This window comes from Corvus hawaiiensis, chromosome W (assembly GCF_020740725.1).
Source record: "Corvus hawaiiensis isolate bCorHaw1 chromosome W, bCorHaw1.pri.cur, whole genome shotgun sequence".
In the NCBI taxonomy this organism is placed as follows: Eukaryota; Metazoa; Chordata; class Aves; order Passeriformes; family Corvidae; genus Corvus; species Corvus hawaiiensis.
The window spans coordinates 911,880-933,601 of record NC_063254.1 but is presented as its reverse complement, the minus strand read 5'-3'; the positions used below and the strand labels follow the sequence as shown (position 1 = coordinate 933,601).

The 21,722-nt window shown below is 35.6% G+C and overlaps 1 protein-coding gene across 3 annotated transcripts in view; it reads right to left on the bottom strand.

Moving 5' to 3' along the window:
- LOC125319313 (nipped-B-like protein) overlaps positions 1-21,722 on the bottom strand; it is a 176,828-nt gene that overhangs the window by 12,356 nt on the left and 142,750 nt on the right. For all 3 annotated transcript variants that reach the window (XM_048290423.1, XM_048290425.1, XM_048290424.1), the window contains 17 exons: positions 21,547-21,679; positions 19,597-19,740; positions 14,297-14,386; positions 13,843-14,057; positions 13,644-13,746; positions 12,807-12,905; positions 12,555-12,701; positions 10,661-10,795; positions 9,311-9,409; positions 8,068-8,121; positions 6,799-6,907; positions 6,099-6,235; positions 4,636-4,776; positions 4,218-4,311; positions 3,963-4,117; positions 3,611-3,701; positions 165-338 (listed from right to left, as the gene is read on the bottom strand). In XM_048290423.1, coding sequence (XP_048146380.1) covers positions 165-338; positions 3,611-3,701; positions 3,963-4,117; positions 4,218-4,311; positions 4,636-4,776; positions 6,099-6,235; positions 6,799-6,907; positions 8,068-8,121; positions 9,311-9,409; positions 10,661-10,795; positions 12,555-12,701; positions 12,807-12,905; positions 13,644-13,746; positions 13,843-14,057; positions 14,297-14,386; positions 19,597-19,740; positions 21,547-21,679 — 2,120 coding nt within the window. The remainder of the gene's footprint in view (positions 1-164; positions 339-3,610; positions 3,702-3,962; positions 4,118-4,217; positions 4,312-4,635; positions 4,777-6,098; positions 6,236-6,798; positions 6,908-8,067; positions 8,122-9,310; positions 9,410-10,660; positions 10,796-12,554; positions 12,702-12,806; positions 12,906-13,643; positions 13,747-13,842; positions 14,058-14,296; positions 14,387-19,596; positions 19,741-21,546; positions 21,680-21,722) is intronic.

The following is a 21,722-nucleotide window of genomic DNA, read 5'->3' as shown; positions in this document are numbered from 1 at the left end:
TATACCTATGCACATAATGAATTTTTGAAAATTGTTCTAAGATATCTTGTGTACAATATTACTAATTAGATAACAATCTTAAATGACTCGGTTCATGTATATAGTAATTGTATGCAAGAAAGTTAGATTTTGCCTGCCTCAGTACAGAAGAACTCAACACTTACAGTCTCTGTCTGCCTGCTGCATACGTGTATCCTCCTCCTGCAAGTAGGTCTGGAGGTTTTTTAATACCTGGATTTTTAAGTTTACTGAACAGTTCTTGTCTGAAAGAATGCTGTTGTACAGAGTCTTCACTTCCTGTTCGAACATTAAACTTGGGTGTTGTATAAATGCAAATCCTAAGGGTGGAAGAAAAGAGGAAATATTCCATGTTATTAACTAGAAATTATTTCTGCTTATTATTTTCTGCTTCTTAAGTCTTTCTTCAAAATAGAGGTATGAAATTTATCTACTCCCAAGTATAGTACTAACAAACAGTATTGCTTTTTCATATGGACACCATTCTAAGTTTATAAGGAGTTCTATTATCTGTCTGATAGATAAAGATGGGGTGCCGACCTAGGGCAGTTGAACTAAGAGTTATATAAGTCTGGAAGTATGTCCAGTGTACTGGTCTGCGTATCAATGACTAGGAGGTCTCCCAAGAGCAAGGGAGGAACATTGCTAAAAAATTACTCATTGTTTTTCTAATACATTTGGAGAAGAACATTGTGATGAAACTATGAAGAGTTATTCATATGGAGACAGAGAAAATGTGGAAAAATTGCTAAATATCATGAGTATTTAAACAATACAATCTTAAAAGAAAAAATATAGTGAACACAATAAAATAAAATTTAGACCTCTCACTGTTATTATTCATATACCTATTAAGGTCGTGTTTTGAAAATTATCTGAAGCATTCCCAAGACTACATCTGTTAGAATATACACACTATAGAACTGCTTTTAGCTGCAGCCTCACCCTTGACAAAAAACTGGTTATTCTTAGTCAGGGAAGTCTTTATTTCATAAAAAGTTTGATCTAAATAAGTAACAGCATATATAATTTTAGATCACATATGTAGATTTAGGAGTGCTGCCAACAGACTCTTACAGAGTATCATAAAAAAACAGTAATGGGAACATAACTTCCCAATTTAAACTATATTTAACTACTTGATTAATTTTTTAAGACTGTGAGAAAAGCAAACATTAAGTGTATTTTTCACGACCATAGGAAACTAAGATTCTGAACAAACACACAGAAAACATAAACATAAAAGAAGAATGGGGGGAAAAATGAAAGCAAATAAAATTATGCGAAAGCAATGTATAAAAGTGGGTATAACAAAGGGAAGACTGAGTCAGGTTTTTAAAACTCGCTCTGTGCGCAGAAAAGACAGTGTAGGTAAAGGCTAAGTCTAGAGCAAGACCTCAGTGCATTTAAGATCTCGTTTCAATTTCAGAACAGGAAGAGGAAAGAAGGCAGGGGAGATGGAGGGGAAAGAGATGAAAGAAAAAGGAATGGTGCTCCTCTTTGAAGTAGGTAGTATAATTGTCCACTCTATACAGGTGTATATTGATGTTTATAACTTGACCACCTCTGAGAAAGTCCAACCCATTTCTTAAGTTTAATTTTGAAAATGGAAAGCACTTGCATGTATGTGTAACAATCCATAACTCTTTCTTTCTTTCATTCACTTATTTAAAAGAATCTGAAACCACCAGTACTCTTAGGGAAATTCTTATTTTTCCATCCCCTGTAAGCAGGGAAGAAATTTTACTTGGCATAAGAATTTGTCATAGGGGATGAAAAAAGGCAACTGCTGTGTTCTCTTAAGGACTGACTTCACATCTTGGGGCTGCTCTCACACCACTTCTCTTCATACCTTTGTTTTCACTCTAAGGTTAAGCACTGAACTTGGCTGAGTAAGACATTACCTGTTAGATACTAACAAAATTTTTTATCCTCAATCTGCCTTGCAAGTACACATCTGGAAGAGAAGCATAACCATAAGCATTAAGCTTATGGTTAAACTCAATCTCTCAACAGCAGTGACACATCCCAAAGCAAAGGTTAAAACTGTTGAGTGTCCTTACTGTAAGGACACACTAATAATTACCAATAGGAAAGCACACACTCTTCATTTGATGCCTTCACTGTGTATAAATGTTGAATTAGCTTGTTAGTAATTTTCACCTTATTGCTGGACATAAATGTTGAATGGATTTGACAATTTGACTCAATTACCAGCCTGTAAGATAGAGCTTTGCACTGCCTACTATATCTCTGTACATCCAAGCAGCTACCTTCAAAGTGGAACCAGTACTTAGATGAGACTAATATCACTGAAAACAGTTGTCTGAGGTTTAATTAAGATAAAGACTGACATGTTTACAGGCAGAGAAAAAAGAATAAAAAAATCTGAAGAATGCCTACTGATAGCCACTCCTGTTTTCTCCTCTTCCCCAAACTGATCACAGTTCAGTCTGTAATTCAGGAACATTTCTGATGAATGCAACACTCAGCCTCCATGAGTAAAGCAATCATGTCTATGGTTAGGAAGGCAGCCCCTATCCCATGTGCAATATTTTGTATAGAACATTAACGTTAGAATGGACTACAGTAAGTGTGCATCTTGATACAATGTCTAGAAAAACCTCCAGCTAGTTAACACCATAGCACTGTTCCTGTAACAGAGGCAACCCCAAAGCCATTAATCCCACTCAGCTGTCTGCAATGGTTTCCTCACAGAATATCAAATCAAGATTCAGTCTCAGTCCTTATCCTCAGTCCTCCCTAGCCTGAACTGTACCAGGATATCTATAAAGCCATCTAAACAGCAGCATAAGGAGGAAAATTCTTATACACAGTTAAACCATATAACGCAAGCTCACATACAGAGAAGACAACTTTCTTTAGACTAAGCCATAACCATGAAGTGAACTCTTCCAGAAACCAAGGCCTATCTGCCCAAACAAGATGCTCTTACATGTACAGTTTTGGTCCTTGAGCAGAGGACGAACATGATACAAACCACTCAATGGCAGTTCATGCATTACTGCAAGTCACTGAGATACTATACTAATGCCTTCAGATAAAGAATCTATTTAAAATTGAAATACTGCCAAAGACCCAAAATAAACTGTAATATTTAGACTATGACATCATCTCAATGCCTCAAGAAATTTCACAGAGCATCCCCTAGTTGGTATAAACTGCCAGAGTTCCCTCAACTCCTCTGGAATTTCTGCCCCTACACTTAAAATTCTCAAAATTTTTCCATCATTTTTTCTAGTTATTCTTTAACTATACCTTGAGGACTGAAAAACAATATTTGGAGTTACAACATGCTTGCATGTGGGGAAAAAATAACATCTCCATTTACTTTGGAAACTTGATGCTTTTTAAGACTTGGTCATACATTAAAAAGGCATTCACTCAAAAGCATCCACTCTGCTGCAGAAGTATGCAACTTCAAAGTATCCCTTTGACTACATTTCTATAGCCAGGTCTCAAATAAAATATGTGGTGAACTTTGATTTTAAACAAACTTCCCTGCCACTACAGAAATAAATGCATGGATTTCTACTACAGCAGAATAATAAAAACTATTAATATTTCTTACCAAGGCCAATAATGGCTTTCGTCTGTACTTCTTCATCTGAATGCTTTGTAAAATACATCAGCAGTTCAAGTACTTTATCCTTAATGTTAACCTGAGGAAATTAAAACAAAAATAATAGCTATTTGAAGATGAAACAGGTATTTTTAATCTCTTATAAAAAGCATGTATCAAAATGGAGAAACACAATCTTACTGCATTGTCTTTGCAAAACCATGTATTTACAACCCAAAAAACTATATCGTATGCATTATGAAAAAATGCATAGCTTTGAGGGCCTAGGAATACCATGTTCTCAAATAAGTGGAGCATTCAATATACACAAGACGTGGAGAGTAAATACAAGTTATTTTACCTTACTGTTGCCCTTAAAATCTTCCTGATCAAAATCAAAATGTCGACACAGTGCTCCAACAGTGAAAAGTGATCTAAGGAGTGCTGGTTTATTGGCAGTAAGTATTGTACTGTTTGGGTCTTCTTGGTGTTGACTTTTTAATTTTGAAAGTGCACCTACAGTAAGATAAAAGTTTTGATTACAGTATTTAATCATGGTGTATCCCTAAGATTTGTTGGCAAAACTGGAGTGACAATTACATGTGATTTTACTTACCATAGTATCTATTAAAACAGGCCCACACAAATTTATAGTTCTGAGTGACCTTGTTCACAACAGCCCCAAGACAGCTCACACAATGCTGAACAACCTAGGTGCAAGAAAGAACAAATGAGTTACATATTTAGAATTTAAACCTGAGACTTTTGTGATGTTATGTAGGAAAAAGATATGTAGAACTAAAAATAATGATCTAACAGATGTAATGTCCATCTCCTAGACTACTCTGAAAACATGCCCAAACATAATTGTTAAAATATAGCAACAACACATACAAACACAAGTAAACCAAGAACATTGAATTTTCATGGCTCAAAAGTTATCTTCATAATGAAGACAGACTTTCTTTAAACCAAAACTATGTAGTTCACAATGTGAAATGGAGTTAACTGAATAGTAGTGTTTAAAAGCTTACTGTCATGCCATATTTGATGATGAGTTTCATGAGGTCTTCCTCAATAGTGGCAAGAAATGTCTCACTTGGGTGTTCCATTAGTGGCACTACAAGTTCTAAGATTTTTGCAACATTGCAGATCACCATGAAATCATTCTGGGTCTGAAACAACAGCATTTATAGCATTTAACATTTCTGGCTGTGTTACCTATAAGTATTATTAATATGTATTATGCAATACATATATAATACATATTAATATAATACAATTACATAATAGTATGATACAATTATGTGTCTTATGTAAGTTATTTGGTAAAGATTTAAAAGAATATATAGTTTACATCTGCTTTTAAGTTACATATTATTTTGAAAGCAAGTTCTTGTTTTCTACAGAACTTTTGTAAAAAAAAAAAAATCTGTAGAAGCAGAATTCACCTGTCATCAAGGCTGTGACAGACCTGAAAACTTTTGGTCATGAAAATTTTTTGGAGTCCTGAAACAAATTTAGGAACTCTTCCTGACACATGCACACTAGAGAATGCACAACACCTGGCAACAGGTATTGGCAGCAAGCAAATAATCAGATAACCTTTTCCTATATTGTTTGATCAGAAGTAGCTCTACATCTGTTGTAGATATGCCTAGAGAATGCTCCAGGGCTGAAACTGTAAAATCCTAGGCTATACCTGCAAGCTAAGCTGATAACAAGCATTCTCAAGCCTGCTTTTCCCTGGGCAGCTGACCTAATGTAATAGATTGCTACTTCCCACTCAGTCAAGCTCTTCCTTGAGCCATGGCTGCATGATCCTGCTCTGCTCCTGCCAGATGAGGGGTTCATCACAACCTTCACCGAGCCAACTGTGCTAATCAAAATGGCAGAAAGCAATGCAATGTTTCAGAGGAGGGGGCCATTTTACTGGACTGGGGGGATTCAGCATTGTAGCTCTCTATCATTTTTGTGAGCTAAACTGTCTTACAGAGGAATACAAAAACACCAGAGCTAGGGTAGAGAGAGGTGAACTGCTGAAGAGGATAGAGCAGGACATTTTCCTTCAAATATTTTTGCTATATGTTAGATCACTCTATCTTATGGAACCATACCTTTAGTCTTAAGATTCATATGTTAAATCTTAACTACTTTTAAGACTGTGACTATAAAATACAACAATTTTAAGAAATTATTTCATAACAGGTGGAAAACTGTGTTTTAGTCGTTAAGGGAAAGAGGCAGCACAGGTTTCAGTTTCATTTGGCTGTAAAATGTGAAGGCAGAGGGTGAGGAACAGCATCTTGGAAGCTATAGAGATCATCAAAAGGACCTAATATCTTTAGAAGATATGATGATCATGAATCATAGAAACATAATTTTTATTTCTCTTTTGCTACCTTCGATTTCATCAAGCATACAAGACAGCCATTAATTTCCATGCTTAATTATCTGGGAAAAAGAAAAGACTGAATTTCTAATTTTCTCTACTTACGCTACATTTAGTGGTCAGGTATGGCTGCATGGTCATGGCATGTTTGACCATTAGCTGGGGCCTGATTTTGCTGAATAAGAACAAAGTGGTTATGCAAGCAACCAAGCGACCAGAATTCACACCTTTGTTGTCAGAATCTGCAAAAAAATTAGAAAATACACAAAGTAATGTTTGGTCAATGGAAAACATGGCCAAAACATCATATGACTATCTCTTTCATAACATATCTTTCAAGATCAATACAGAATATTCTTATTAGAGATGAGAACATAATGCGCTAACATTTGTATGTGATCACAACATATGTAAAATAAGAAGCAAAGATGCTTCAAAGATATAACTAGTTTTTAACCTAATTACTGTACACAGAACACTGGCCTAGCCAATGATTCCTATTACAACTGTAGAATGTATTAATACAAATAAATCTTGACACATTTGTTTTGTTTTTAGTGAGCTAAAAGTTTGAACAAGTTATTTTAAAATTAGCTCTGTTATTGTGATTAGCTAGAGAAAATTAGGGAAGGTTTATTACTACACAGTGCTCAAAGGTTCATAATCAAAATAAATGCAATAACTCATTACCATCAGTTTTGTAATAGGAATTCTGTAACAGTAACTTTTCACAATAGTCATTTGAACCACCACTGTTACAGTATCATAAAATTCAAAGAAGCTACTGGGTTGTAAACACTACTACCTGACAAAGATTCCTCATATTTAAGAATGTGCTCAACCAAATTGTCAACAAGTTGAGTACAGGCTTTTTTCACAGGTTTATATGAGGCATCCTCTTCTGACTTCAACAGCTATAGCAGATGAAACAGAAAATTATTTAGTATTCAGGGTGCATTCATTTACATTGGATATGTACTGGTTTTATAACAATTACTACAGATACACAAGGATTTTTCACTACAAAAGCATTTAACTTCTCCATAAAAGCTACATGGTGAAGAAAAAATTAAGGGAAGTAAGAAAAAATCAAACCAAAATGCAGAAGAAAAAAATTTAACTGTGATAAAAAGACAAAGAGTTCTACTGATTTTTGCATTGGGATGAAAGCTAACTTTGTGCTTAATGAAATAATGCAGAAAACAATAATGTAGTCATAATTGCCAGCAGTAACTAATAGGAGTTAGAGGGCTTTTAAAAACACTTAGGAAAAAAAATACAAAAGGAATGCTGGTTTTTGACACTAAAAAAAAAAAAAAATCAAACTAAGGTGAGACATAGTTCTATGAACATTTTAATCAGTTAATTTAATTGAGCCTGTACTATAGCTTTTTATTCAGTGCAGGCATTAAGAGGCACTTTGATTTACTCCGCTACCTATTTTCGTGGCACTTGAGGCTAAAGTAAAATCTTTGGAGACCTCTAATACTCCCATGCATGCTGTTGTTAATTTTACTTGAAAATTAACAAGCGCATATGAGTTGTAGAGGAGAAAGATAACACAGGCTAAGACATATAAACAAATCAAGCTCATTTCTTAGAAAAATCAGAGTAAAATATAATGTGGAAGTAAGCTATGGTCTGAAGATTCACTGCTTCTATAAACTGTGTAAGAAATACATTGGATGTAAAAATACACTTATCTACCATTTAAAAAAATCTACATTACACTAGAAGCCTCATTTCAGAATTATGTATCATAGCTGTGCACTTCATGTTATGTCACTCATTATTGAAGAGACTATGAAATTAAAAAACAAACAAACAAAAACCCTCCCCAAAATGAAAAGGGAAGTATTTTTAAAACAAGTATATGGAAAGAAACTAATGTTGGAAACAAAGAAAGTTACACCAATGGAGAATTAAAGAAAGGTCAGATGTTTAAAGGGCATAGATTGAATTTGTTTACTGTAAAGGACTGGTCTTGCAGTCTCCATTCAATATGTTTTAGTACCAAAAGAAATTTTAAAATTCTTACAATGATTGTGCCATACATTCAAAATTCATTACTTACATTTTGAAGAAGCTGTTCAAACCAGTCATAGCCTGTATCTCTACAAGCTGCAACCTAAAAGTAGTTTTGAGAATAAACTGGTTAAAAAAGGCATCTGAAGTAAAATTACTTCAACACAGATGTCATCTTAAAATATCAGTAAACATGCACAGATATATTTTTTAAATATTCAGTACAATATCTTTGGACACCAGAAACTTCTTTTCTGCATTTAAAAAAGAGTTCTCACCATTTAAGTGATCTCAGAATTTGTATCCCATACAACACAAGGCCTACACATTTTACTGGAGATTGCTACCACTAATGACAACCAAATTTTGGGTTAGTAGAACAACATTTTGTACAGATTAAAGCACAAATACACGTTTGACATATTAAAAATGAACATGCATATATGTATGCATGTACATATTTTTATATAAACAAACTAAGCCTTCACTGGTATCATGTGTCAGGAACAGCTCACAGGTGCTCCAAAAAAGAATTGGCAGAACTGAGAATTAAACTGAAGTCAAATAAACTGACTGGTCATTCTGGCAAAATGCACAATACACTATAATTCAGTAAAAATATTAAAAATCAGTTTAAACTCATATTTTTAAGTCACGAGGAGAGTACTTTGATATTTACATCTTGGTATAATTGATATTAAAATACCTTTTCAGTACAGTGGCTTTACGCAATACATTTTCACTACAAATGTAAAAGCATTTTATTTGAAACAGATTTTTGAGACATACAATTAAATTTGCTGCTCCTAAAAAGTAGATAACATTATGCCGATACTAGTTTGCCTTGGGTGAGAACATGACCTTGCATTTGTTGAAACAGCTTGATAACCTTTCAAAATAAATGTTATCAATTGAGGAAATTTTTCTTTTAAGAGACAACTTCTTAGTTAGGCTTAATTATATGGTGCTACTAGCATTTCCTGGAAAATGTTAAATATAACAGAAACTTGTGGTGTTTTAACTGAACAAGTATTTTACACAACCTGAATATAATGTGGTCTCAGTTATTACTGCCAGAAGATTAGTGAGCATTTAAAGTTTCCTATAGCCTGTTCCATCAGATTACTAATTCTAGCATGTATTCAATGTCAGGAGACATATAAAGAAATTAATCTGATAATTAAATTACTTGTGTATTTTTCTTATTCTAAAAGACTACAGACAATATTTCAAAGATACTAAAAACATAATGAAATTTTACATGCAACTTAATTGAAATTTGTTTAACATACCACATCAGTGATATTTAGTATTTTCCTAGTCATTGCTTCTTTGTCATGATGTAGAGTTGGAGTGAACCAGAGCTTCTGGAATGTCTCATTTACTAATTTCTGAAGGAAAAAAAATATTAGCAAAAATAAATAATTTTATCTTGGCACGTAGGTATTATTACTAATACATCCATATAATAAATTTTTTGACAATATGTGCACTATTGTAAGGAATTATTCAACCTATGTGATACTGTTGTAGAGAATGTTATCTGAGATAGACCTAGATTACTATTACAGCAGTTATACTGGTCTCTAAGCAAGCTTCACTAAAATGATCACTGGGAAGTGATGCTACAAAAAATGGAGTTACCACTTTCCTGCACTAATTTGCATTCCTCAGGAAATTATAGTACCCTGAGAAGCTGACAACTGAACACAAGACTACAATTTCTACAGCAGAATTAGCAGCAATTTTAGATTACTTTGGCATTTTCAGAACAGCTGTGACAAGGCAAGGAAGAGAGAGAAGTCAAGTCTCTCTACCCAAACATAGGAAGTTGGTTCTCTTAAAATGTTTTTGTATGGAGGGAAAGATGGAATAGAATGAAAGTGAACTATTCCCAAATTACTTATAAAGCATATGCTTGTAGGAAGCATTTCTCATCCATGGAGACTTAAAAAATACATTGCAGATACTGCCTCATCTTTATGAGGTTGTTGGAAAGGCAAGGGAAAGGTCATCCTCCTTTCCTAGCAGCACCTTAGATTCAGCTGTTCATCTACTTCTTGATTAACAGTCTTCTCTGAAAGCCACTTGGCATTAACATATCTCAAGTGGTAAAATTATATGTTACAGCTTTAAAGTTGCAGATTTCAAATCCCACTGAAAGTGTGATATTCTTAATTACCCAGCAATTTTAAAATTATTTTTGCCAAATCAAACAAAAAACATCAGTGTCAGGTTTATGATTCAGAACTTATAAATCTGGCACATACTAACATCAAGTACTTAATTTTGACTTAAAGTTTATTTTGTTTTCAGAAAGGAATTTTATATACTAATTTTACTTGTTAGAAAAGAGAAGTATCAGAGACAATACTTGCAAAGAGAAAAAAAACCCCAAAACTCTAGACATTAGCTTTTTAAAATCCTTTAATTGTCATCAAGAACTTGAAGAAAATAGAAGAAAGAAAAGAAAACCAAGTCAGACGGCAATGTAGAAAGCTATTTGCTCTTAAAAATTAAAAATGAATAAAAATAATAAAAATTACAAAGGAGCAATGAAATAGTTTTTTTTATTATTTTTGCATCAAAATATAGAAACCAATAATGATAATTTAAATCCTGAAGGATATGTTTCATTCTACCTTAATGCCTTCTTCATCATTGACTCTCCGAATCATTTTCACACACATTTCAGTAATTTTGGGAAATGTTGGTTGTTCAATGCAGATATCCCTAAGTATCTTTATGACTCTTTTTCTGACACTGATACCAGTATCCTGTGAGGAGAAAAACATTATGCTCTTGAAAAGAAATCAAACATATTAATTAATGTATTATATAAATTAATATTTGAAGATCACACAATCTAACCTGAAAAATGTATTCAGAAAAGGCAGCTAAAATATTCTGGAGTATATTTATACAAAAGGTCAGCATAACTTTATTTGCAACAATTCTAAAGGTTTTGGCTGAGTCCTCAAAACATTGAAACACTTCCTCAATTTATATTGTCCCATTTAAGAACTCATGATGTTGCAAATGTATAATTCCAGTTCTTAATTCAAGATCTTACAAGCTAGATGCAATGATGCTTTAGCTACTGTTTTGGAACACCCAAGACACTTTGTAAATCTGGACTGTAATACTTCAAAAGCCTTTGGATAAAGCTTATGGATGATATGTGCAGCAAATATTTTCCATTTTCCTAGGCTTCATCTAAGGAGAAGGATGAATAGCTTAATTTCATAATACTTAATTCAAAATATGTTTAATCTAAATTTCAGGATGAGTACCTTTATGCATGCTCATATGGACATCTCCAAAACACTTTACAAACATGTTTTATCATGTAACTATAGCAAATGAGTAGTATTTGACTAAAAACCTAACATGAATGCTAAAAGCTAGTGTTATCTTACAGTTAAATTAACACTGTATTTTATCTGAACATCCAGCGAAAACCCACTTTTTATACAAAAACTCTAATAAAAAGCCTTTTAAAGCACTAAAACATAGCATAGAAAAACAAAATAGTTTTATCTTTTTTTTTTTTATTAAAAATGGCAACTTTAAATTACTGTGTTGTAGACTTTTTTCATCACCCACACTACTGAACTGCCCTCAATAACCCATATCTAAGACTTCAGAGATGTGGCAAAATTCCTCATTTCATTGAATCTGTGCTTTAATAAAGGAACAAAAAGGAATATAATCCTGGTTCTGTGGAAGTACCACTTTCTATGTATATTTACTTATTGATGTATATGCTGGTTCTGGCTGGGGTAGAGTTAATTTTCTTCCCAGAGGCTGGCAAGGGGCTGTGTTTTGGGTTTGTGCTGAACACAGGGTTGATAATATAGAGATGTTTTTGTTATTGCTGAGCTTGCACAGAGCCAAGGCCTTTTCTGCTCCTCATACGCTGGGGAGGGTGCTGGGGGTGCGTGGGAGGTTGGGAGGAGACACAGCTGGGACAGGTGACCCCAACTGACCCAAGGAATATTCCAGACCATATGACATCATGCTCAGTATATAAAGTGGGGGGAAGAAGGAGGAAGGGGAGGACATTTTGGGTGACAGTGTTCGTCTTCCCAAGTCACTGTTCCATACGATGAGGCCCTGCTCTCCTGGAGATGGCTGAACACCCGCTTGCCCTTGGGAAGGGCTCAATGAATTCCTTGTTTTGTTTTGCTTGTGTGTGATGCTTTTGCTATCCCTGTTAAACTGTCTTTATCTCAACCCAGGAGTTTTCTGGCTTTTACTCTTCTGATTCTCTCCCCGATCCTGATGGTGGGGGTGTGAGCAAGTGGCTGCATGGGGCTTGGCTGCTGGCTGGAGTGAAACCATGACAATATAACAAAGCGTCACTGAAAACAAGCAATGCATTTTAGAAGGTTGGTCTTAAAAGCATGATGCTCCCCATTAAAATAATAAGATATCATTTACTCTTGGAATCATCATTCCATATTATTAAACATATAAACTCAGTTGAAAACAAATTTCCCAATGACACATCATAAATATCATAAATCACCGTACCAAAATTCTTTCAATCAGCATATCATAATACTGCTCAGCAAGCTGAGGACGACAGAGCACAAATCGTCCAAGAAGCTCCACAGCTGCTTCTCGTACACTAGTGGAGTTATCCATTAGCCGCCCATGAACTCCTCGTTGCATATCCAGCTAAAAAGGAACAAATAAAACACAAATCCAAAATAGGAATTAAAGATTTCTTTTAAGTGTGACAGAAGAATGCATATACGTAATGGATATTTCAGATTTTTTTACCCTGGCTAGAATACTGGGGTCTACAGCAACAACCTCAGACAGACACTTCATGGCTTTTGTTCGAACAGCAATTGCATTTTCACCAAGTACACGCAGAATCTAATAAGAGAACAAAAACAATGATTCATTTGCTTTGGGAAGGTAACAAACTGTTTACAGGCAACAATGCAGCAGAATAACATGCAAGTGAAATAACTAAGAAGTCCCTTCATTTTAAACTCTGCTCTTGCCATTCAGTTGTGCCTTTCATCATGGTTCTTTCTAGGAAGAGGTGGATTTGAGCACTATCATTTTAAGAATGGCTCTGTATGCACATCAATATAAGTAACAGAACCTAAACTAAACCAGTACTGGAGTTCAAACATGTTGCCATGACAACATGTTAGTGCTCTTCTCCAAGAAAAAGGAAAGAAATCATACTGGTTAAACAACAGCTTCCAAAGTGACAGTAACATGCACTGCAAGCAAGTAGCTAAGTTGGCTTGTATTTTCAAATTAAGATCAATTTAATGAGTTAATATCACCAAATGAGCATACATCTTACAGAAACTGTAAAAAAGATTTCAACATTTTGCAATTTTTTTTTCTGTGTACATCTAAGATATTGATTTTGCCATCTACATCCATGGACAAAATAATGCATGTACAATATGACATATAAAATGCATGCAAGAAAAAGAAATATAAGCACTTATTAATACAGAAAGCACATGGTGTTATCATGGCCTGTTAAATACCCGTGCTCAACAATGAACAGATATGGCACACTACCACAAAAGTGTTTGGAATCAGAAACCAATTGCATTTCACTGTACTAAGACTTCCAGCACAGTTTACCTGTGTCAAGTAAATATCGAAGCTCTGGGCAAATGGCCTCATAGAGGCCAAGTAGCGAACAATCAAACATGCATCTTCATAGTCCACAGTATCAGAATTCATTCTGCAACAAATTCAATGTTTTAATTAGGACATGTTTATAAAAAATGATTAAAAATGTCAAATGCATGGTTAATAAAGCAGTGGTGCTCAAACGTACTTTAATGTACTGAACTGAGATGGAGCAGTTTTAATGATGCTGCGAAGAAATGTTTTGCGATTTTCCGCTCTATGCATGATTTGCCCTGTGGTCTCAACATCTTTTGCATGATGAGTTCCTTCAGATGAATCCTCATCCTTCTGAGATTTAATTGCCTTCTCTGTCTCCATAGTTGTATCACGGAACCACTGAGCTATATAAAACTTCCGAGAAAACTGGAGAAATACAGCAGGATACACAGAAAACAAAACAACAGATGTAGAAGAGTGAAATTAACAGATATATGAGATTGAGTCTAATGCATCAACTATATTTCAGAAAACACAACCAACATTATATGTTAGGGTAACAATTTAATTGAATCTCTAATATGCATGACCAAAAATAATTTTATTCAGTGCATGTTACTAAAATTATTTTTATATAAACTTGACATCAGAAAGCTGAAATTTACCACTAATGATGCATCAGTTTCTGTGTTCTCATCCAGATAATCTAGCAAAGCCTTTTGCAGCTGTTGAATTTCATCTCCTCCTCCTGAAACCTATCAGAAATAGAAAGATAGTTTTAAAATAGAATATTGCAGTGGTGATTATCATCTGAAAATCTGTATGTCCACATATAAAATACACTGAAGTTAATGTTCTGCAGTTATCAATACAACTAACAATTTTTTAATCAATTACTTCTGAACTTTATAGAGACTAAACCAAATTAGACTGTGGCTCCAAAGTCTAAAAAAGATTAACAGCAGAATAAGACTTGTTTTAAAACAGACTGACTGATTTGATTAATTTTCATTCTGTGATCTTGTGTGAAGACCCTCTGTTCCCAAGGAGAAACACAGGGCTGAAATCACACATAGACTGACAAAAGATTTAACCTATAAAAGGCATCATTAGCTCTCTCAACAAAATTAAATACTGAAACAATGACTTCACAGGTGAACAAGGGATAAAAGGCAAAAAAGTCAAATGAACATAAATATGCAACACAGACAACAGTAGTAAAAACATATGGAAAACGTCAAAGAAATAAAAACAACTTATCCCTCTGAAAAATATTTGGTATAACTGTTTTCAGGTTTAAAGCATTGATACAGAGAAAGTGCAGCAAGCATGCTCAATCCATTTAGCAAAAAATTTACAGAGGTTATTCCCAAACACCCCTGAGCTCTAGCACTAAAGAATCATACTCTCTGAGACTCAATTAAGTTTCTATAAGTCAAAACCATTGAGAACAAACATACATTTTATAAAAATTCCAGCTAGTGCATAAAGTCTATCTACAGAAAACGGTAATATTAATTTTCTTGTGAAGCACTTTTAAGATGCACAAAAAGGATTACATATGAAATATTATTCTGAGAACTATGCATCAGATTTGTAAATATCTAAACTGTATGAATGTTAAAACCAGAATTTTTTTCTTTACAAGAGGCTATTGTATAGGAAGTATGTATCTCCTGATCTCTTAAATAGTTCTAGCCTATGTAAATCGAACAATGATTTTGTATATGACCATCAGACAATGTACTTTTCCCCATATAGGGGTTAGAGATCAAATCAGTATCAATTAACTTGTTATTGAATCAAAAACTAACTTTCTCAACACTTACAAGACAGCATAAACCTAAAACCATAAAACATTCTTTTTTCCTTAGTATTATACTGAAATGTGCAGGTCCTTACAATTGCCGATGCTACAGCAGAAAAAAGGGTTTTTTTCCCTTCAAATTAATGAGTTCAAGAATTCAAAACACGTCTACAGTAGACATAATACTAATATATGTTTATTAATATATATTTGGCACCCTATGACGTGCAAATTATGATTTGAAAGTCTGGCCTTCAACCAATATTAAATTCTGTGGATAAAAAGGCTGAAAAAGTTGCTTGATGAACCTTAACTGCCTAACTATTTTAAAAAGTAAAAAACCCAGAACAAACAAAAAGAAACTGTGAAGCCCACAACAAATCATATTCAATATTGATAATAAAAGTAGAAGAATAATTCCTGGCTTAAACTTCTTCAGCTACAAAACATTTTTCTTCTTCAGCAATAAAACCTGTAATTTATAACCATCAATTTATGTATGAACAGCATGGATTGAGAATCTTGTCACAAATGTAGCACATAATATAGCTTGCAAACAACAGCAAGCAGAAAAAGGTACAAGTCTAGATCAGCATATCAAGAGATAAATTAATGAAAAGCGTGCACAAGTGTTCAAATCAACTTGACAATCTATGACAGATTTCTATGAAAAAAATCTACTGTTTAAAAATGTCAAAACAGAATAGATTTTCTCCTAAATCTAATTATACAGTTCATGAGTCCAAACCACAATAGACAGTTATAAGCATTCATCGATCATTAGGGATTATCCTGGTAATGATATCAGAGAGTAGAAGGAAATATCCAACAGAGTCTAAGTATTCAATTCAGCAGGAAAGAAAAATCTGTAGAGGTATAAGTTCATTTCTGAATGAAAAGAATAATTTAAGATATTTCTAATGACTAAAGCCGAATATGTCTACCAATGGATCTTATTTTCTGGCCATTTGGGCAACAAAGTGAAGCTTAGGTGTCATGTACACATTTTCAAGTAGTTATTTGTTCTTATGTTACAAATCATTTATAAACAACACAGTCTACCCTGAGTGATTGTACTGTATAGTATACACTTTTCACAATGCCATCATTTATGTTAAGCTTCCTGAGTAACTGAAAAAAGCTTTTAGCACTCAATTGCCCATAGCTATTTTATTTACTACAGATGTCAATGCCTAGTTACTGCCTGATCCTGTAAAAAACTCAAAACAAATAAAAAAATTCAGGTCACCACTCAGGTGTGTATCTTTTTAGAATATCTTTCAGTACTATTATATAACTTCTGGAGATAAGGAAAGAGAAAAGGATTCTTCTAAAATATTTCCCTATGAAGTCTAATGTACAATTGTCAAAATCACTGCGAAAGGAGAATTACAGCCCCTTAGCACATAGAAGTATAAATTATAATAAGCCATGAACATAAAGATTTGACACTATACATAGTAAAATATTCCAATTGACAAAAGTTATGGGAAGTATCAGCCTCATGAAGGAATAGATGAATTTTGATTCTTTATCTGAATACCTGTAAATTGTGTGACTTTTACCTTCAAAATAAGTCTGTAACAGTCATCATAAAATACATATAATAGATCTGGAGTCTTTTCAGGGAAACGAACTTCATGTGAATACTCAACTTTAGATCTCATCATGTTGAAAACAATTAATAGTTCAGAAAGAAAAGTATTGCATCCATAAGAAATGTGAAAGTTCACATTTTTAAAAGGACACACAAGGCCCAAGATTTTCTTAATGTACTTTAGAGGGCCCAAATCCATACACTGCTTTGTTAATTGCTGCCAACCTTGTAGATTTGGAGACATTTTAATAAGGAGCATTAGCAGAAATGCAAATATGTATTCTCTAATGAAAGATATATGCAATTCCAGTAAAAAAAACCCCACAAAAGTAACAACCCCCCCCTACACACACAACCAATACCAGTTCCATCACATAAAAACTAACCTTATAGGCCTAACAGTTTAACTCTCAAGTGTCTGTATATGAGTGCCATAAGCTCAATTACCATTTTGCAATAGCAAATGCACATACATGCATATACATATTTTAAGTCCTCTTAAGAGATAATCCAACTGTCACTCCATTATTTCATCTATATTGTCACCAGAAAATTGGTTTTACCATTTTAATTAACCACTTAAAATGATCACTAGGAAGATGGTGTGAGAAAGACATGAATTAACAAATGTGATACTTATAAATTGAGTATATTTGATCCGGAAATCTGAAAAACAATGAAAACTCATTCCCCATGTATTGTTTTGGCATGGCCTGGTTTTAGGTAGCGGGGGGGCCACAAAGATGGCTCCTGTGAGGAAGCTGCTGGAAGCTTCCCACCATGTCCGGCAGAGCCAATCCCTGATGGCTCTGAAGATGGATATACTGCTGGCCAAAACTGGGCCAATGAGAGAGGTTGGCAATGCCTCTGTGATAACATATTTAAGAAGAAAATCAAAACAGTCACAAGATTTTGGATTCTAGTCAGAGAAGAGGAGGAGGTGAGAACATGTGAAGAAAAACAACATGGCGACACCAAGGTCAGTGAAGAAGGAGGGGGAGGAGGTGCTCCAGGTGCCGGAGCTGAGATTCCTCTGCAGGCCGTGGTGAAGACCATGGTGATGAAACATAGATTTAGAAGAAACATAAAGATTTTAGTTATAGGCTAGCTGTGCTGAAATTAGTTAGAGTAAGAAGGAATCCGGGCCCAGTGAGAGTTAATTAAAATAGTTAAGAGAGCTGGACCTGAAATGGGTTTTAAGATGTTAGTAACTGATTACCAAATAACTGATGATCTGTCATTTGTATGTTTGTTTAGCTGTGCTTAGAACGAGGAATAGAAACATTGATAAGTTGGTGTATAGAATAAAGACAATTGCCAATTTCCTCCCTTTGTGGGAGCCCATCCAAAAGTCACGCAAGAAGAAACTTAGAGGTCACTAAAGTAATTAGGATTGTTAAAGCTCAGAAAGGCAAAAAGGTCAAAATGAGGAAGATGAGTTACTTCATCTTTTTGGGACCACTGACCCAATTCAAGACCACCGACTCAATTCAGAACACACACTACGCATGCTTAATGACATTTAAGCTCATTTCCATATGAAGCGGAGAATGGGAGGTGTTAATGTTATGAATATGCATTTGTATTTTGGATATTCATAATATTTGTAAATAAAAAGCTTTGTGTTTGCTTGTATCGGGGCCCTGCATCTTAGGGAGCTATCCCACGCAGTGCCTGGCGCCAAATAAAACATACACTTTCTAACTCTAAACTGTTAGAGAGTTTTTGTCCGTCTCAGTTGGATATCGATATTAGATCGATATTCATATTTTGGTAAATCAGTGAAGCAGGTGTGCCCCTGCAGCCTGTGGGGGAGGTGCCCATGCCGGAGTGGGTGGATGCCTGGAGGAGGCTGTGGTCCAGTGGAAGACCCGGTAGAGAGAGAGGACCCTTGCTTCCAGGCTGGAGCAGCCTGTCCTTGGAGAACTGCACCCCGTGGAAAGAGAGACCCATTGCGCAGAAGTTTTGGGAGGACTGTTTGCCCATGGGAGGGGCTCATGCTGCAGCAGGTGTGGTATGGCTGCTGCTCATGAGAGTGGGCCCACGCCGGGGAAGTTCACGGAGAGCTGTCTCCCGTGGGAGGGACCCCATGGCTTCACAGGGGAAGACTACTCTCCCGGAGCAGCGGAAGGAAATCTCGGTGATGAACTGACCAAACCCCCATGCCCTGTCTCCCTGTGCTGTTGGTGGGAAGGAGGGAGGGGCTTGGGGGGGGGGGGGGGGGGGAAGTGATCTAAGGGCTTATTTTACTTCTCATTGTCCTCCTCTGAGTCTGTTAGTAATAAATTCACTTTGCAACTTAAGTTGAGCCTGTTTCGCCCTTGAAGTGTTTCTCCCGGTCCTTATCTCACTCGTGAACCCTTCGTTAATTTTTTTTCCCTTTTCCCTCCTCTGCCCAGCTGTGGCAGGGGAGGGTGAGCGAGCAGCTCTTGTGGGTGCCTAGCATTAGGCCAGTGTCAAACCACGATACCTCATAATGCCAGTTTTTCACACATCTTTAAAATGTTTAGGCTTTTAAATAGATATATCTCAATCCAACTGGCATGGGATCTTTCACGCACCTGTTTGAGTATTCTGGCTATAGAACCTTGATCCATTTTGCTAGTGACTGCATCTTTCCTGAGTCTTGCAGCTACAGTTCCAAGATAGTCAAGCGATGCAACTCTTAATGCCATTTCTGTAGATTTGTTACTGAACTGGTGAACCTAAGAAAAGCAGAATAAACTGTTATAAAAATTATTTATTTATGCAACTGAGATTCTTCTTACAAGACAATTTGACCTTATTAAAAAGTCCACCTAATTTCCATGCTGCTTAAGATTATGTAATTTGCTATTACATCACAGATACAGTCCTTACTTTACAATGTTTTTTCCTTTGAGTCTTTCTCTCTACAAATATGCCTGTTATAAAAATATATATTTTTAAAAAACTAAAATAAACCAGACAGCTAGTAGAGCAGATATCCTTTGCAATAGCATAGCACCATAATACATCTTCCTCATTATTCACACAAGTATAAAGAAAGCTACATATTACCAGGAACACAACCATAAAATATTTTCCAAATAAAAAGCTCAAATTACTGTATTAATTGCATTGTAATGCTGAAGAACAACTCTCAAAAAATATTACAATGAAAATATTCACATTCTGTAAAATGTCACAATCCATAAGTAAATGTACCACTTAATTTAAGACCAAACTTATAAGAGACCAAACTACTTAATTGTTTTCAGGTTCTGTGCTAAAGGAATAGTCCAGAGAAGTATGGGACTGGGAGAGAAAAGTCCCTCCCACTCTAAGTGAAGATCAGGCTCATGACCACCTGAGGAACCTGAATGTCCATAAGATCTTAGAGAACCTTCCAGTGTCTGAAGGGGGCCTATAAGAAAGCTGGAGAGGGACTATTTGCAAGGGCATGGAGTGATAGGACAAGGGGGAATGGCTTCCCACTGCCAGAGGGCAGGGTTAGATGGAATATTGGGAAGAAATTGTTCCCTCTGAGGGTGGCGAGGCCCTGGAAGAAGGGCCAGAGAAGCTGTGGCTGCCCCATCCCTTGAAGGGTTCGAGGCCAGGTTGGACAGGGCTTGGAGCAACCCGGTCTAGTGAAATGTGTCCCTGCCTGTCCACTGCCGGGGTGTGGAATGAGATGAGTTTTAAAGTCCCTTCCAACCCAAACCATTCTATGATTCTATGAATAATTACAGGTATTAGTCTGACTTTATTTCCAATGAATATGAATGAAACTATTGGATAGCATCCAAAGGAGGGCAATGAAGATGTTGAAGGGTTTAGAGGGGAAGCTGTATGAGGAGCATCTGAGGTCACTTGGCTTGTTCAGCCTGAAGGAGAAGAGATTGAGGTAAGACCTCACCGGGGTCTGCAGCTTCCTCCCAAGGGGCAGCAGAGGGGCAGGCGCTGAGCTCTGCTTTCTGGTGACCAATGACAGGACCCGAGGGAACAACTGGAATTGTGTCAGGGGAGGTTTAGGTTGGATATCAGGAAAAGGTTCTTCACACAGAGGGTGGTCGGGCACTGAACAGGCTCCCCAGGGAAGTGGTCACAGCCCCAAGGCTGCCAGAGCTCAAGGAGCATTTGGACAACCCTCTCAGGAACAGGGTGAGATTGTTGGGATGTCCTGTGCAGGGCCAGGAGTTGGACTCAATAATCCTTGTGGGTCCCTTCCAGCTCACCATATTCTATGGTTCTATGAATATCTAAACTTGCTATAGAATGGCATTTTTTAATGTGGAAAATGTCATGGAATATTAGAAGAGGACTTTAATGAGAAACTCTATACATATGACCTTTACTAAGTTCCATATCAATGATCTTCTGACCTAAATTTTATTTTCTATGCATTACATAATAGTGATACATGTAAGAATATCCTTACATGCTGCATGCGTCAACAATCAGAAAACACTCCTGTAACAGTTTGAGCTGAAATAAACAAGTTCCATTGTAATAAGAAATAAATTAATATAATAGTTAAGAACAAAACTTACCAGTAGCCTTCCTAATAAGCTAAGTAGCAACTCTGCAGCTGGCCATTCTGGTTTATTGACTGTGGAAAGAAGATCTTGAATAAAGTTCTCAAACAGTGGTCTGTAATCTTCTTCCCCTTGTTTACTGCCACATCTGTTTAAATCAAAATGCATGTTTGTAAGTGAATTTAAGAGCC